Source organism: Enhydra lutris, unplaced genomic scaffold, assembly GCF_002288905.1.
Source record: "Enhydra lutris kenyoni isolate GAN:26980312 unplaced genomic scaffold, ASM228890v2 scaffoldscaffold77, whole genome shotgun sequence".
Classification (NCBI taxonomy): Eukaryota; Metazoa; Chordata; class Mammalia; order Carnivora; family Mustelidae; genus Enhydra; species Enhydra lutris.
Genome location: NW_019154161.1, coordinates 1,034,440 through 1,050,738, shown reverse-complemented (window position 1 = coordinate 1,050,738; position 16,299 = coordinate 1,034,440). Strand labels below are relative to the sequence as shown.

The following is a 16,299-nucleotide window of genomic DNA, read 5'->3' as shown; positions in this document are numbered from 1 at the left end:
CCTGGGTGGCTCAGTGGGTTAAAGCCTCTGCCTTCGGCTCAGGTCATGATCCCAGGGTCCTGGGATTGAGTCCCGTATCGGGCTCTCTGCTCAGCGGGGAGCCTGCTTCCCCCTCTCTCTCTGCCTGCCTCTCTGCCTACTTGTGATCGCTCTCTCTCTGTGTCAAATAAGTAAATAAAATCTTTTTTTAAGAAAGGCTATTTCTTGTTTTGTCTTTCTTTTTTTCCCTTTATTTTATTTTTATGTTTCTTAAATTCCACATACGAGTGAAATCATGAGGTATCTCTGTCTTTCTCTGACTGACTTATTTCCCTTAGCATGATACTCTCTGGCTCCATCCATGTTGTTGCCAATGGCAAGATTTTGTTCTTTTTTATGGCTGAATAATATGCCATTGTATGTATATAAAAGTCTATTTCTTGGGGCACCTGGGTGGCTCAGTGGGTTAAAGCCTCTGCCTTCGGCTCAGGTCATGATCCCAGGGTCCTGGGATTGAGCCCCGCATCAGGCTCTCTGCTCAGCAGGGAGCCTGCTTCCTCCTCTCTCTCTGCTTGCCTCTCTGCCTACTTGTGATTTCTGTCTGTCAAATAAATAAAAATCTTAAAAAAAAAAAAAAGGAATAAACACACAAGAAAAAGAATAAAGTAGGCAGCTGCAAATGTAACCCTGGTTTGAGGAAGCAAAGGAAATGAAAATTCGAAGAAATCTAGATGTGTTTTGAAGAATGGCTGTAGATAAACATTTCTGTGTTTCCCACTAACTTCAATCTCTTTTACTGTGTGTTAGGACTGCAGTTCATCAGCTAGGGTCACAATAGCACTCTTGGGGAGCTTTGCATAAAGACATGTCCAGGCCCTCAACCAATTCTAATAAAACCAGACTTTCCAAGGAAGCAACTTTGGTAAGATTATATTGAAAATCCCTTCAATAAAAACCTGGCATTTAAGAAATAGCTTGACCGATACAGATGGAAAAGTGTGGTCTCTCCCCAACCTCGCTGTCCATTCGTTTGATGAAGAAATAAATGGATGACCAAGCTGTATTTTCTTCTTGCACAAGGGGGAATGGAAAACAGGCCCTTGACTCAAGCGTGGGACTCCAGTTATCTTGACATCATAAAGATACAGTATTTGTAGGAGCAACTAGTGCACAAAGTATAATGGGAATTCAGAGAAGGAAGGTAATATTCTGTTTTTGTGTAGCATAGACCATCTCATGGAAAGAAAAGTGAAAGAATCTATTATTTGGAAGAACAAACAAAAAATGACATCCTTATCCCTGAGTTCTTATCTTAATTGATGTATCAGCAACTCTCAAGACAATGTTTATGGCTTTGTCTTCTTTTTTTTTAAGATTTTATTTTTTAACATTTTATTTTTAAGATCCTTTTTTTGAAGATTTATTTATTTGATCACAAATAAGCAGAGAGGCAGGCAAAGAGGGGGGTGGGGGAAGCAGGCTCCCTGCTGAGCAGAGAACCCGATGCGGGGCTCGATCCCAGGACCCTGGGATCACGACCTGAGCCGAAGGCAGAGGCTTTAACCCACTGAGCCACCCAGGTGCCCCTATGACTTTGTGTTTAATGAAACACTTGTTCATCATGTTCTCGCTCCCTACCATGTTTGTTACACACTCATCTGTTGATCCCTAATTGTCCAAAGCTCTTGTTTTATCTGGATCTATTCCCCAGAAGAAATGTGGTCCAGATTTCTGTCTCCACATTTAACCTCTCCCTGAACTTTCCAGGTACATCAGACTGTAGCAGAAAGCTCTGCTTGGACACTAACGAGCACATCTAACTTAGAATCTCCATTATAGAACTCCTGACTTCCCAGCCCAAATCTCTTCCACATTATGTTCCCTGTTACAATGAACATTTCCACTCCTGCCAAAATCTCTTAGCATCATCATTCATCTATTTCTTTTTCTTACTCCATGTTATGGATTGAATTTTGTTCCCTAAGGAGATGAATTTTGCTAACCCCCTAGTAACTATGAATGTGACCTTTTTTGGAAATAGTCTTTGTAGATATAATCAAGTTAAGATGAGGTCATGCCAGATTAGGCTGGGCCAATGACTGGTATCTTTATAAGGAAAGGGAGATTTGGACACAGACAAATATGCACAGAAATGACCATATTATTTTGTAGGTTGAGATCAAGCTCTGCATTGGGCTCCAAGCTCAGCAGGAAGTCTACCTGAAGATTCTCTCCCTCTGCCCCTCCCCCCTCTCTAAAATAAATAAATCTTTTTAAAAAAATCTTTTTAAAATAAATAAAAATAAATCTTTTTAAAAAATTCTTAATTCCTATGTACCCACTATCCAGCATCACGACATGGCTTCGTCTCATCAAGATTATTTTTGTGATGACTGGATTTTAAAGTAAACCAGTGATCCTTGGGTTTATATAATCTGATGCTCATTGTAGGACAAGTCTTGATGTCAAAATACCAAGAGCACCTGAATCCACTCAATAAGGGTCCACAAGACCATCACCAGATAAGCCCTTTACAGGTATTTCTTCAATATGCCAGATCTCCTGAAGACTCACTGCCAGTTTTAGGGTTGTTACCTGTTATGATAGGATGGGGAACTGAACTTAAAGGGGCCTGTACTATGTAGTGAGAAGAAATCATGGAAAACTTGATTCTTTTTAATATGGTCTTGACATGTTTTTGCACCAACTCCACACAAGGATAAAGATTCCATAACCAAAGTAGTCTTTTCTCATTGTTATACTTCCCTTGCACCCCAGGCAAGCCATGGCTTGTAAGGAGGGAAGTCAGCGATATGATCACGAGCTACCAGTCTTACATCATAGTGAAATCTTATATCAAATAACAGATTACCAGTGAGTTTGTCAAGTAAGAGGTAGCTTAAACTTCAATTTCACAGGATCATGTAGATACTTTTAATATAGTGATGAAAGTTTAGGTTTAGAATTAAAATTTAACCTGAAGAGAGTTGGCTTTACTAACCCTCATTATAGGATAGCAGTTACTTCCTTGCAAATAGGGTTTGGCTGACAGTGGACAAGGATGAGGAAAGATGAGTCACATGTTTCCCGCCTTTGAAGTGGGGAGGTTCTTCCTCTATGGAGATGCCTTTTTTTTTTTTTTAGTTGTATTTTTAAGTAATCTCCACAACCCAGCATGGGACTCGAACTTATAACCCCAAGATCAAGTTGCATGCTCCACTGACTGAACCAGTCAGGTGCCCCGAAGAGATCCCCTTTAATGTTTTGAACATGGTAAGGGAAGCGGGGGGGGGGGGGGGAAGTACTTAACCCCTATAGGTACAGTGACTTTCTTGTTGGAAAGTGGTTTGGGGTGGGAGCTCATGAGGGACAAGGTCAGTGAAAACTCCTCATTCAATAATACGCTGTTACTGCTCATAGGCAAGAATCTTTTGTCTTCAAAAGAGCAGTGCTCTCGTCAACTTCCCAGGCTTTACCTTTAGGACAATGGAGTTTCCACTCATTCTTGAACAAATCCTTTGAAAATGCAGACAGTAGAACAGTAGTATTCATTTTGCTAACCATTACATCATACTGTAGGTGACATTTCACTATCACCCCTCAAACCCCCAAGACTTTCAAAACTCTTCCATTTGTAAGACTGTTGGTTCCTGGGTTTGGGATAGGAAGTCTCTCAGTGTCCTTGGGATTATTCTTAGCCCCTCTTGTTTTGTTTTTCCCCTCTCATGCAATATTGTACTGCTTAATGTGGGGCAATACCAGCTAATCTACATTGCTTATTGAAAACATGGAGATGGATGATTTGCCCCTTTACAAAGCCTGGTTTGGGCTATGTGACTTGTGAGTATAAAAGACCCCTGAGTAATCTCGTGCCTTGATTTCTCTGAAACTGAGATACTTCACACATATACGTTGGTGACTTATGATTTAGAGACAGATGGTGTTCTGTGACTAAAAGTCCCTGGAATCTGTGCCTGCATGTTGTAGAACACCTTAACGTTTACCTGTGTTTTATTTTTTCTCAGGCTGTATTGTAGCTTTTGTCTTTACCAGAGTCTCATGTTACTATAAGTCATGGAGTCCTGTCCAATACATTGAACCACTTTAAACTGGGTGTTGCAATTTCCCCATGTTAATGTAAACCAATGTGCTTGAAAAGGAAACCTACTTTTGCAAAATAAAACCAAGCTCACTGTATCTTAGAGTTTAATCCCCATTTAAGAAAAATAATTTATGAGATTTTCCAGCCACATTCTAGAGAGGGATTCATAAAAACAGCCCTAAAGTTTCACATAAGCTCTTTGAGAGGGAAGCATACCTTGTACAGTATAGGGGAAATAGAAGCGTACTTTATTTGACTATCAGAACAAGTTACATTGTCCAATCAAGCAGTACCAGGACCAAAGCTAGTATTTAATTTCTGTCTTCTGATATCAGGGATAATCTTGGAAACTGTTAAAGAATTCAAAAGGGTATAAAACTTGTGAATACTCTTTCTCTTCAAACCCTAAATATCTGATCGATTTAAAAGAAAAAAATTCTTTATTACAGATATTTCTACTGTATTTCATCCAACCCAAGATACCTTGGATTGTATGATTGATACACCATTATTTTATGTACTGAATTCTCCATTTAAACCTGTCAAGTCACCAACTGTGTGTCGCATTCTAACTTCACTATTAATTCTGTGGAGAAAGAAAATTCTATCTTGGAATCGATGAAAAAACATTTTACTCAAGGAACGTTCAAAATCTTCCAGGCCCATTTACGAATACCAGGAAATGGGTGACAGGAGATATTCAGTATTTTATTAAGATTTCTTGCTAAAATAATGAACCTTGTAGTTCAATTACAACTTATATAGCACTGTAATGATATAAAGATTCAATGCAGATTATTCTATTGGCAAGTTTTGTGTACTCTGAAGTATGTGTACTAGGGAGTCACAATTGCTATGCTAACACATGCAATTCCCAATTATGAACAATCATTTTAATAAAAATAGACATAAAACATATTATCACATAGTTCTGATATAATATTTGCTTTGTTTTCTGCAAGTATATTTATTGACATACTTAAAATTTTTCATAATGCTGCTTACTATGTCACAACTACAGGAAATGACAACCCTCATAAAATGATAACCATAAAAGATGATACCTCAGATTCATTCAAGTATATAATTTTTTCCTCAGTGTCAAGTCTCTGATATCAGTGTAGCTGGATTTCATGCCAACAACATCCTCACAGTCAATACAGACACACACAGATGTTCTCTCCTATTCATTCCCTCTGGCTACATTCAGTTGACATATATGGAGGAAGGTATTTTCTCCTGTTTGGAATTCTACCCAGTACCATTCTCTCTCTCTCTTTTTAAAATTTATTTGACAGAAAGGCAGTGAGAGAGGGAACACAAGCAGGGGAAGTGGGAGAGGGAGAAGCATGGCCTCCTACTGAGCAGGGTGCCGGATATGGGGCTCAATCCCAGGACCCCGGGATCATGACCTGAGCCAAAGGCAGACACTTAATGACTGAGCCACCCAGGCTCCCCCAGTACCATTCCCTTGTAAGCAATGAGGTGTGAGTCTGGGGTGGGGGGAGTTGTGTCCCCATCTGCAGTCTTAAGGTTTCACTTCTATGTAAACTCTGATATAATCAGTTATTCACTTCAATGACAACTTCTGGATATTTACTTCATTCATGATTTCTCTCCCCTGTGAGTTTTCTGATGTAAAATGAGGCTGAATTTGTGGGAGAACGTTTTCCAACACTCACTGCATCCATAAAGTTTCTCTCCTGTGTGAGTTCTCTGATGTATAGTAAGATGTGACTTCTGGGCGAAGGATTTCTGACATTCACTGCATTCATGGGGTTTCTCTCCTGTATGTGTCTTCTGATGCAAAACGAGGCTAAACTTGATAGGAAACGTTTTCCCACATTCACTGCATCCACAGGGTTTCTCTCCTGTATGGATTCTCTGATGAATAATAAGGCTAAACTTGTGAAAGTTTTCCCACACTGGAGGCATTCATAAGGTTTCTCTCCCGAGTGAATTCTCTGATGAATAAGGAGATAGGATTTCCGGCTGAAGGCTTTGTGGCATTCACTGCATTCATAAGGCTTCTCTCCGGTGTGAGACCTCTGATGAATAGTGAGGTGTGACTTTTGGGTGAAAGCTTTCTGACACTGACTGCATTCATAAGGTTTCTCACCCATATGTGTTCTTTGGTGTAGGATGAGGCTAAACTTGATGGAGAATGTTTTTCCACATTCACTGCACCCACAGGGTTTCTCTCCTGTATGTGTTCTCCGGTGAGTATTGAGGAGTGACTTTACACTAAAGCCTTTTCCACATTCACTGCAATGATAAGGTTTCTCTCCTGTGTGTGTTCTCTGATGTCTAATGAGCTCAGATCTCTGGATGAAGGCTTTTCCACATTCATTGCATCCATAAGGTTTTTCCCCTGTGTGAGTTTTTTTATGTAAAATGAGGCTAGGGGCGCCTGGGTGGCTCAGTGGGTTAAAGCCTCTGCCTTCGGCTCGGGTCATGATCCCAGGGTCCTGGGATCGAGCCCCGCATCGGGCTCTCTGCTCAGCGGGGAGCCTGCTTCCTCCTCTCTCTCTGCCTGTCTCTCTACCTACTTGTGATCTCTATCTGTCAAATGAATAAAAAAAAAAAATCTTTAAAATGAGGCTAAACCTTAGGGGGAATGTTTCCCCACATTTATCACAGCCATAGGGTTTCTCTCCCGTGTGAGATCTCTGATGAATAATGAGCTGTGACTTATCGCTGAAGCTTTTCTGACATACACAACATTCAAACTGTTTCTCTCCTGTGTGAGTTCTCTGATGTTTATTAAGGCATGACTTATCAGTAAAAGCTTTCCCACATTTATTGCATCCATAAGGTTTCTCTCCTGTATGGGTTCTCTGGTGTAAAATGAGATGGGATTTCCGACTAAAGGCTTTCTCACACCTGCTGCAACCATAGGGTTTCTCTCTGGTGTGTGTTCGCTGATGCTTAATGAGGTCTGACTTCTGGGAAAAGGCTTTCCCGCAGTCACAGCAGTTACACTGTTTCTCTCCTGTTTGAGTTTTCCAGTGTTTAATAAGCTGTGGCTTATGGCTGAAAACCTTTAAGTGCTTATTATATTTATTGTATTTTTCTCCAGTATGAATTTTCTCATGCTTAGCATAAAGAAATATTTCATCATAGCCATCATATCCATTAAATTCAACTTCATTTCTTGCATAGCTTTTATTCTGAATAATGTACTCTACATTAGGTTTCAAATGTTTCCCAAGTATGTCAAATGTACGGGATCTTTGTGCTAAAGGGACATCAAAGTTTAGGCTCAGAGACAATATTTTTCTAAATGCGTTATTTTTGTGGTGACTCTCCATAGTTCTAAGGTTGCCTTGATTTTCTTGGTGCCTGTCTATATGACAATCAACTTGCCAGGTGTCTTCTATAAAGGAGACCAATGAGCCACAATGACCATGAAGTAGAAGGAATGGAATCGCATAGCAAAGGCCAAAGAGGAAATGAGGCTGGGGATACAGTGAAAGTCTGAGACATTTCTAAGTGGAAGGAGGAAAAAAATGGAAGAAACTATAGAATGTGGAGACAAGGGACAATTTATGAATGCTGAGTGTATTAGAAAAGAGAGCTATAACCATGGGGATGGATAGGAGAAGGCAGATAAACTGAGGATGCCAGGGAGAAAGATTAGTAGAACAAGTTCCAAGATGAATTAGAATGGGATTAGATCCACATACATAAAAAAGAAATGTATTCTTTTATTTTTTTGAAAACTCTTTTTTGTTTTTTTCAGTAGGCTCCATGCCCAACATGGGGCTTGAACTCACAGCCCTAAACACAATCTACCAAATGAGTCAGCCACGCACTCCCAGAAATGTGTTCTTTTAAAGATGAAGCAAAAGAATCCCAATATGGAGAGATTAAAAAGTGGAGTCAAGCGGAGCCTGGGTGGCTCAGTCGGTTAAGTGTCCGACTCTTGATCTCAGCGCAGATCTTGATCTCAGGGTTGTGAATGGAAGCCCTGTGTTGGGTTCTACCCTGGGCATGGAGCTTACTATTTAAAAAAAAAAAAAAGTGGAAACAGTATTAATGTATGTGGGAACTTATGTCCCCCATGCTGTCACACTCAGAGCTTAAAAATGTCAAGATTTCTCCAAACAATAGATGCCTCCCTGTTTCTGACCAAACAGGAATTTACTTCTATTTATGCCACAGGGTTGGTTTTTCACTCACCTGGATGAATCCGACTCTGGATTTCTTCCTCTGTTATCCATTGTGTTCCATGTTCCAACTGGTAGAATGCATCTGCTTTGGTAACTTGATACCCTACTCAAGGAAAATTATAGCGGATCCATGGACCCAAATACTTAGACAATAGTACCTCTGAAAGACGGGGAAGGTTATATTGAAGGGCCTGAACAATTTGGATCTTAGCCAAATAAAGACCTTTAACTTTGGGTGTGGAAAAAAAAGCATTCTGTTGGAGGCCAAAAGGTACTAAAATCTATGATGTATGAAACTCAAGTTCAAAAAAGTAAGTACTTAAAAGGCTGCACACATTTCATCACTGAGAAAGGAAAGGCAATTAATTGCCTACATTACCCTGGGAAAGCTCTGCTTACCCACTGATATTAGGTTGCTATAATTTTCCAACATCACATCTTGATACAGGATTTTCTGCACAGGGTCCAGTAGCTGCCACTCCTCCCATGTGAAAACCACAGCCACATCCTTGAGTGACAGTGATCCCTGAAACAGAACATTCCTATTCATTTCTAAAGGGATTATCATTGATTAATACTTGAAATATAATATAATAATTTTCCTATGGTCAGTCGTTTGCTTTCTGTGTAATTAGTGTTGCATTATACTTTGTAGGAAAAACTAACTTTTTTTTTTTTTAAAGATTTCATTTATTTATTTGACAGACAGAAATCACAAGTAGGCAGAGAGTCAGAGAGAGAGAGAGGGGGAAGCAGGCTCCATGCTGAGCAGAGAGCCCGATGCGGGGCTCGATCCCAGGACCCCGAGATCATGACCTGAGCTGAAGGCAGAGGCTTTAACCCACTGAGCCACCCAGGCGCCCCGAAAAACTAACTTTTTTATTTAAAATATCCTTTGTGCTTCTAATCATTGTTGTACATGTTCACTCTTTCACAAAAATGAAACAGAACATCCTCAAATTTCTCAATCCAGGAACCATCTACAATCTGTGTGATTGCACCTATAGTCAGACACTGGACTAGATACTCCTTTTTATATAAGATTCTCTCCTACCTTGAAAGAGCATACTAGCTTGCAGAGAGAAGAATGTAAGTACATGAGAGTACAATACATTTATATAGGACAGGAAACAGACATATACCATGTGGGCACCAGTGGGGAGGAGAAAAAACACAACAGCTGAACTTCAGAGAGGGAAGGAGAGAGGGGAATGGAATTCTAGAAAGAAGTAACATGAATGATAGCACAATGAAAGCCATGAGCATTTAAAACACTGCAAATAGATTTCTTCCGAAGTTGTGAAATCATGACTGAATTTAGAGCAGGTAGAGTGCACTAATGAGCACTCAAAAATTTTTTCACTTACTATTTTTGTTACTTAAATGTTGATAGGGATAGACTTCCAAGGTACTGGGTTAAGTGTACTTAGTAAGTTACAGAAAAGTACATAAACTATAACCTCAATTATGACTGTGAGTATTAGGTTCTGTGTGGTAAAGGGTTGACTCAGCAGGCCTGGGTTACCCAAGCTCTGCACACTCCAAGGAAAGGCCTGTCTTCAGGAAAACCGGCCCTCGACTTGGTCCTGGAGATAACCTCTGAAGCACTGTAATATCCAGCCTGCTACAGGTGTTTTCACATTCCCGAGGCCTTGGGTGCTCTTCTAGTTTGAATTTTGGAGACTGAATAGCTGAGGTCAGTCATGTATGCTGAATGCCTGTGTTGACTGACTCCCAATAAAGCCCTGGACACCAAGGTGCACGTGAACTTCCCTGGATGGCAATACTTCCCACCTGTGTTGCTACCGTTACACACCATCGCTGGGAGAATGAAATGCTATTCGAGCCACTCTGTGGGGTGAGGACAACTGGAAACTGGTGCCTGGTCTCTCCTGACTCTACTTGGTGTTTTTTGCCTTTGTTGATTTTAATATGTATCTTTTCAGTATAATCATCTGTAACTGTAAAAGCTTTTTTTGAGTTCTTTTAGAGAATCATTGAAACTGAGGGTGGCCCAAGGATCCACAACTCAAATATATACAAATTCACAGACCCATACGTAAATGCTGACACAGGAAGTCAAAAGGCTACACCTAAGTTTTTGTATAGTTTATCCTGAGGATGGTGAAAAAGGATTAATGGGGAACTTAAGTGCTTAGCTCTAGAAACTTCTGTACTGTTTGAAATTTTGACACAGAATACTTTAAGCTTTACTAATGCAATTGGAATTTAAAATTTTTTAATTTGGGGGGAATTTTTTTAAAATAGAAGAATTGGATTATGAACTGAGATTATGAAGGAAATATTCTAAGACTTTGCTAATAGATGTAACTTGGAAATGTTCACTAATATAAATTGGGGTTTCTCAACCTCAACCCTACTGATATTTTGGGCTGGATAACTTTTCACAGTGGAGGCCTGTATTGTGTGTTGTGGGATGTTTAGCAGCATCCCTGGCCTCTATTTACTAGATACTGTTAGCAGTTATGATAATAAAAAATATCTCTGGACACTGTCAAATGTCCCCTGGGCAGATAAAAATCATTCCGAATGGAAAACCACTAATTTAAAGAAAAAACAACTTTGAGGGCTGTTGGTGGAAGAACAAATGATGATGGTCTTAGAATCCATCCATTTTTCTTGATAATCTAGGTGTTATCCCCGGATAAAGTCAGAGCACCAGGAGCCTATGGACTTGAGCTACACTGTTTTGAAACCCTGAAGCACTCTGATCACTGAGTTTGGCTTTGATATAACAACACGGGCTTTTCTGATGATGGCTGAGAAATAACCAGAGGGAATATACCACTTTTTTTTTTTTTTTTTTAAGATTTTATTTATTTATTTGACAGAGAGATCACAAGCAGGCAGAGAGGCAGGCAGAGAGAGAGAGGAGGAAGCAGGCTCCCCGCTGAGCAGAGAGCCTGATGCGGGGCTCGATCCCAGGACTCTGAGATCATGACCCGAGCCAAAGGCAGCGGCTTAACCCACTGAGCCACCCAGGCGCCCCGGGAATATACCACTTTATTGGTGGTTTGCTATAGAGGGAACTGAGCATTGAACAGTCTCACTAGTAACCTACCAGAAACATTTCTTCCTACTTACATGACAGGAATGATCTACTTTCCTGAGGAGCTTTCTCCTTAAGGCAAATTGCCAACGAGTTTTTATTGATGGCCAGGTGGGAGATGATTATATTTCCCAAGGATGACCACAACAGTATGTCCCATTCCAAAACCTTCTGCAGTGTGATCTTGTCACTCTCCCATCAAGAGGTAAAGCCTGTTCCCCTCCCCTTGAATCTAGTTTGTCTTAGGGACTTGCCTGTAACAAAAATGATGCAGTAGAATAATGTCTGAAGCTAAGGCAGAAAAGGCCTGTAATTTCAGTCTGGCCACAAAGGGAAGCCGTGCATAAATACTCATCAGGAGCCTCAGCTGTCTATAGTTTTTGAGTCACGCCATCTTGGAAACAGAAATAGGAAGAAAGAAGCCTTCAGATGATTCCAGTCCCCATCCTTTGAGTCTTCCCAGCTGAGGTTTCAGACATCATGGTGAGGAGAAAAACTGTGCAAAAAAGGATTAACCAGCAATGTGCATTGTCCACACCCTGCACATGCCAAAGAGAGGTTTGGTGCTTACCTGTTCATAGGAACTAACCTCTAAGCCCTAGAAAGAGCTTTACCTGAGAGCCTTGGGCTACACCAGATAATTCATACTATCAGTGTGGCTTATAGTGGGAGACTTGGGGCGCACCATGGCAGCTTTACTTCTGAAAGGGCTGGCGACTTAAGTCAGCCATTCATATAGTCAGTGTTGCCTATGTCTCCAACCCAAATAAAAACCCTATAAACAAAGACTTGAGTGAGCTTCCCTGATTAGTGACACTCAAAATGTGTTGTTACAAGTCACTGCTGGGAAAATTCAACACTGTTCACAATGACTCTACCCAGAAAGAATAAGTGAAAGTTTCTGCCTGGTATCTCCTGGATTGGGCCTTATGTACCTTTCTGCTTTTGCTTAATAAACTGTAATTGTGAGTATAACAATGTTTCTGAGTACTCTTGAGTTCTTCTACTAAATCATTGAACCCGAGGGTGGTCTTGGGAACCCACAAACATGTAAGACACCACCGTGGAGCCCTGTCTTACTTCCTGACCCACTGAATCTCCATGAGAATGACAAAAAATAAATGCAGGGGTACCTGGGCGGCTCAGTTAAGTGTCTGCCTTCTGCTCGGGTCATGATCCCAGGGTCCTGGGATCGAGCCCCACATAGGGCTCCCTGGTCAGCAAGAAGCCTGTTCACCCTCTCCCACTCCCCCTGCTTGTGTTCCCTCTCACTGTGTCTGTCAAAAAGATTAATAAAATCTTAAAAAAAATTAAAAAAATAAAAATAAATGCGTACCACCGGTTTCAGGGTGACCTGATAGGCAGCAATAAGTAAGTGGGATGTGGAACAGTAAACACAAGTTTGCTGCTCAATTTTATGAACTACTTAGAACCTTGTGGGTTGGGGCGCCTGGGTGGCTTAGTGGGTTAAGCTTCTGCCTTCGGCTCAGGTCATGGTCTCAGGGTCCTGGGATCGAGCCCCACCATTACTCAGCAGGGAGCCTGCTTCTCTCTCTCTGCCTACCTGTGATCTGTCAAATAAATAAAATCTTAAAAAAAAAAAAGAATCTTTTGGGTTATAATCTATGTTCTACTTAAAATAATTTGTATAAACATACGATTTACATATTCTCATTGCAATTTGGCTGTGAAGTTGATCCTTTGTCAGTTTTTTCCCCAAATTCTGATATCTCTCCATGCTGTATGTGGTATAAAGTAGTCCTCATAAATATTGAATAAACATATTTTAATATGTGTATTATTAAGCCTTCTCAAACCCACGTGAAGGCCTAGTGGAAAATAAATATATAAATAAACTCACTTGAGACTCAGACATTTTGTGGAGTCCTTATATACCATCAGAAAGTCTGCTTTGTTGTTGATTCTGGGCTCTCTTCTGAAGCTCTAGTTCAAGGTCTCTGGACAAGGATGCAATGCTGATCTTCGTACCTTCACTTTTTTCCTCATAGGAACTATTTTATCCCAGGAAGCCAGGACCTGGAGATTAGAGAAACTGTGTGAGTCTAACAGATTTTTCTGAGTTGTTTGAGTCCTTATTTGTATGTGTATGTGTATTTTAGACACACAAATGCATATATATATCTAAAATTATGTTTTCCTTAGGTGGTAGGTTAATATGATAGCTTAAGGAAAAAAGTAATGTGTATTACCTGATGACTTATTTTTCAATAAACATGATTATTTTATAATGAAGAAACAAAGCTGACATCACTAAATTATGTAATTTTGCCAAAACTGTACTCAAAACTAAATCTGCACTTAGAGAAAGACCATTACAAAGAAATAGGGGGGAAATGTCCAGTGAGAAAATTTTAAAAGCCTAAAAAATCCAGAGAAACAGGTATAAATACTGGGATACTGCTTGCTAACCTGTCTGGGGTATCTACTGTGTGATCTTTAAGTGTATAAGCAGTTAACACAGTTTATTTTTTGTTTTTGTTTAACAAATGGGAAAAGAGAGTCTCAGGGTGAGAAACTTGCTCAAGTTCACATGGTAAAGTGGCAGAATATGGATAAAAACCTTAAGGTCTGCCCAAATCCAAAGTCCATGTTCTTTTCTCTGAGTTAAACTTACCTGCAGGTCTTCTAACTGCTTACCTGGAAAACCTACAAGAATCAATTAGTAATTACATTAGAAATAAGAGTTCAGTAAAGAAAGGAAAGATTTTTTAAAATTAGCTTTCATATCTACCAGAAAATAAAAAATAAAATAACCTATTATTGAAGACCCTCAAAGACAAGAAAGGAAGCTGCCCCAAGCACTGAACTCCCTAGAAGCTACCCCTTCACTGACCACCCCCAAAAATCAATCACTGATCCCTCACTCCAAGTACATCCCAAACACCAACTTAAGCAAAGGACATCAAAAGCACGCAACTAGGGGCACCTGGGTGGCCCAGTGGGTTAAGTGCCTGCTTTTGACTGTGGTCATGATCTCTGGGTCCTGGAATCAAGCAAGAAGTTGGGCGCTCAACCAAAAAAACTGCTTCTACCTCTCCCTTTGTGATCTCTCTAATTGCGCTCAAATCTCTCTCAAATAAATAAATATAAAATAAAATCTTAAAAAAAAAAACCCCACACACTAAACTATGTACCAAAAGATGTCTCAATCACTGAACCCCAGCCTCCCAACACCACGAATATTCCCACCATGGACACTGGCATTAGTAAACCTTCCCAAGGACATCCTGATAAGTGACATGTTCCAACGATTCTTCAGTCACTGACCTCCAAGAATGCTCAAATTGCTGACATGCCCCTCAAGGCCGTCCTAAGGACTAATCTTCCCCATAATTCCTTTTCAGGCACTGTCACACCCTCCAAGACACCCACATTCCTGAGTTCCTTCAAGAACACCCCAAACATTGACCTCCCATCATTCTCAATCAGTGACCTTACCTGGAAGATGCCCCTATCACTGACCTCTTCCAAGCGCATCCAAATCACTGACCCACTGTCTCGGTAATGCCACTAACTGATTTGCCTCCAAGACCGTCCCAGTCACTGAACTCCCCTACAAAGCAATACCCCAAGCCCTAATACCTTTCTCCAGGCGACTCCAATCCCTGACCATCCCCAGGCCTGCACCATTTCTGACTGCCCCGCTCCCTCAATCACAGAATCCCATAACGGCTTACTTCTCGCACGGACAACCCAAGCCTCCCCTACCGTTAACTCCAAATCTCCACAAACCTCGCTCAACTCATTCCGCTGCCAGAAGGCGAAACAGAGACCTCTTAATAGAGCCTTCGTGCACTAGTTGGGTGGGTGGAAGGAGCCACGGCCCATCACTTCAGCTATTGTTCCACCTCACAAAGTTAAGTTTAACATCTGCGGCATCCCAGGCTACCGTCGACCAAACCACCAGCCCGGGGCCGTCCTTCCCCAGACAAAGATTCCACTCCGCTTCCGGTCTTTTAGACAAAGACCCTGTGAAACAGATTATGGCGGCGCCCACTTGGCCAATTTATAAGGGAGCCGCCATACTGGAAGACCGGTCGTACGACTCGTTTTTCTGCACGAGAGAACAGTACTAGTCCGCTTACGTCAGTTGTGAGCGACACAAAGGGCAGTGCACATGCTCCCGTTTCTATGGATGCTGAAGGTGCGCCAAGCCCAACGGCCAGTCGCCTCCGCTTTGCGGGCGGTGCATGCCAAGCAGCGAAACTTTACGGCGGGCGTGGCCATCTTGAAATAGGTGGACATGTCCGTACAAGAAAGGGAGTCGTCCTTCAAGGAGTGGAAACCATTGGAGCAACCTTAGGGAGTGCTTGTAGAGAACGGTATAGGGTTTCGAAAAGCCAATGTAGTACCACAAAGGCAGTAGGCACAGAGTAAACTAATTTAGTTTAAGGAAAAGTTGTCTTCTTGCTAGGCTTGGGTGGTGGTGGTTAGGTGACATCTTTTTATGACAGTCACATTGTGACTAACAAAGAATAACCAGACGCCAAAGAAGGAAGTAAGCCATTAAAGATGTTATCACCAGTCTTTACTCAAACCAAGGCATTACAAGAATGATAAGACCATAAGCTCCTGGTCAGTTTAAAGAAAAATTGTTGGTGGAGGCCCACTTTGGCAAATCAGGACCCCTCTCACTCTTGCGAGCTTCCCCTATATCTTTGCTTAATAAAACTCATCACTTTACTCACTCTCCTTTGTGAGATTCATTCTTCGACCCTGTGAGACAAGAACTTCATTCTCCTGCTTCAGTGAGGCCCTTCAGTTGTACATCAGCAGGCCATGTGCTTGGCAGATGATTGCTAATACACATCTTGGAGGGTAGAGATAAAGGAAGTTTCCAAAGAAGTTTTTATAAGTTAAAGGAGACTTACAGGGTCCTGGAGGTCAGGATAATGTTGAGCTAAGATTGCCTTTTGCTCTTACCAACGTATTAATATTGAGGCAGTTGAGTTCCT

General features: G+C 41.1%; 2 protein-coding genes across 2 annotated transcripts in view; one reads left to right on the top strand and one right to left on the bottom strand.

The window, feature by feature from the left end:
* Positions 1-15,589, bottom strand: part of LOC111160568 (zinc finger protein 613-like) — an 18,809-nt gene extending 3,220 nt beyond the window's left edge. Inside the window, 7 exon segments of the mRNA XM_022523765.1 lie at positions 5,698-5,991; positions 5,994-6,481; positions 6,689-7,319; positions 8,264-8,356; positions 8,653-8,779; positions 13,959-13,990; positions 15,505-15,589. Of these exon segments, the coding sequence (XP_022379473.1) occupies positions 5,698-5,991; positions 5,994-6,481; positions 6,689-7,319; positions 8,264-8,356; positions 8,653-8,779; positions 13,959-13,990; positions 15,505-15,589 (1,750 nt within the window).
* The window catches only part of LOC111160767, a 618,405-nt gene that overhangs the window by 283,036 nt on the left and 319,070 nt on the right, over positions 1-16,299 (top strand).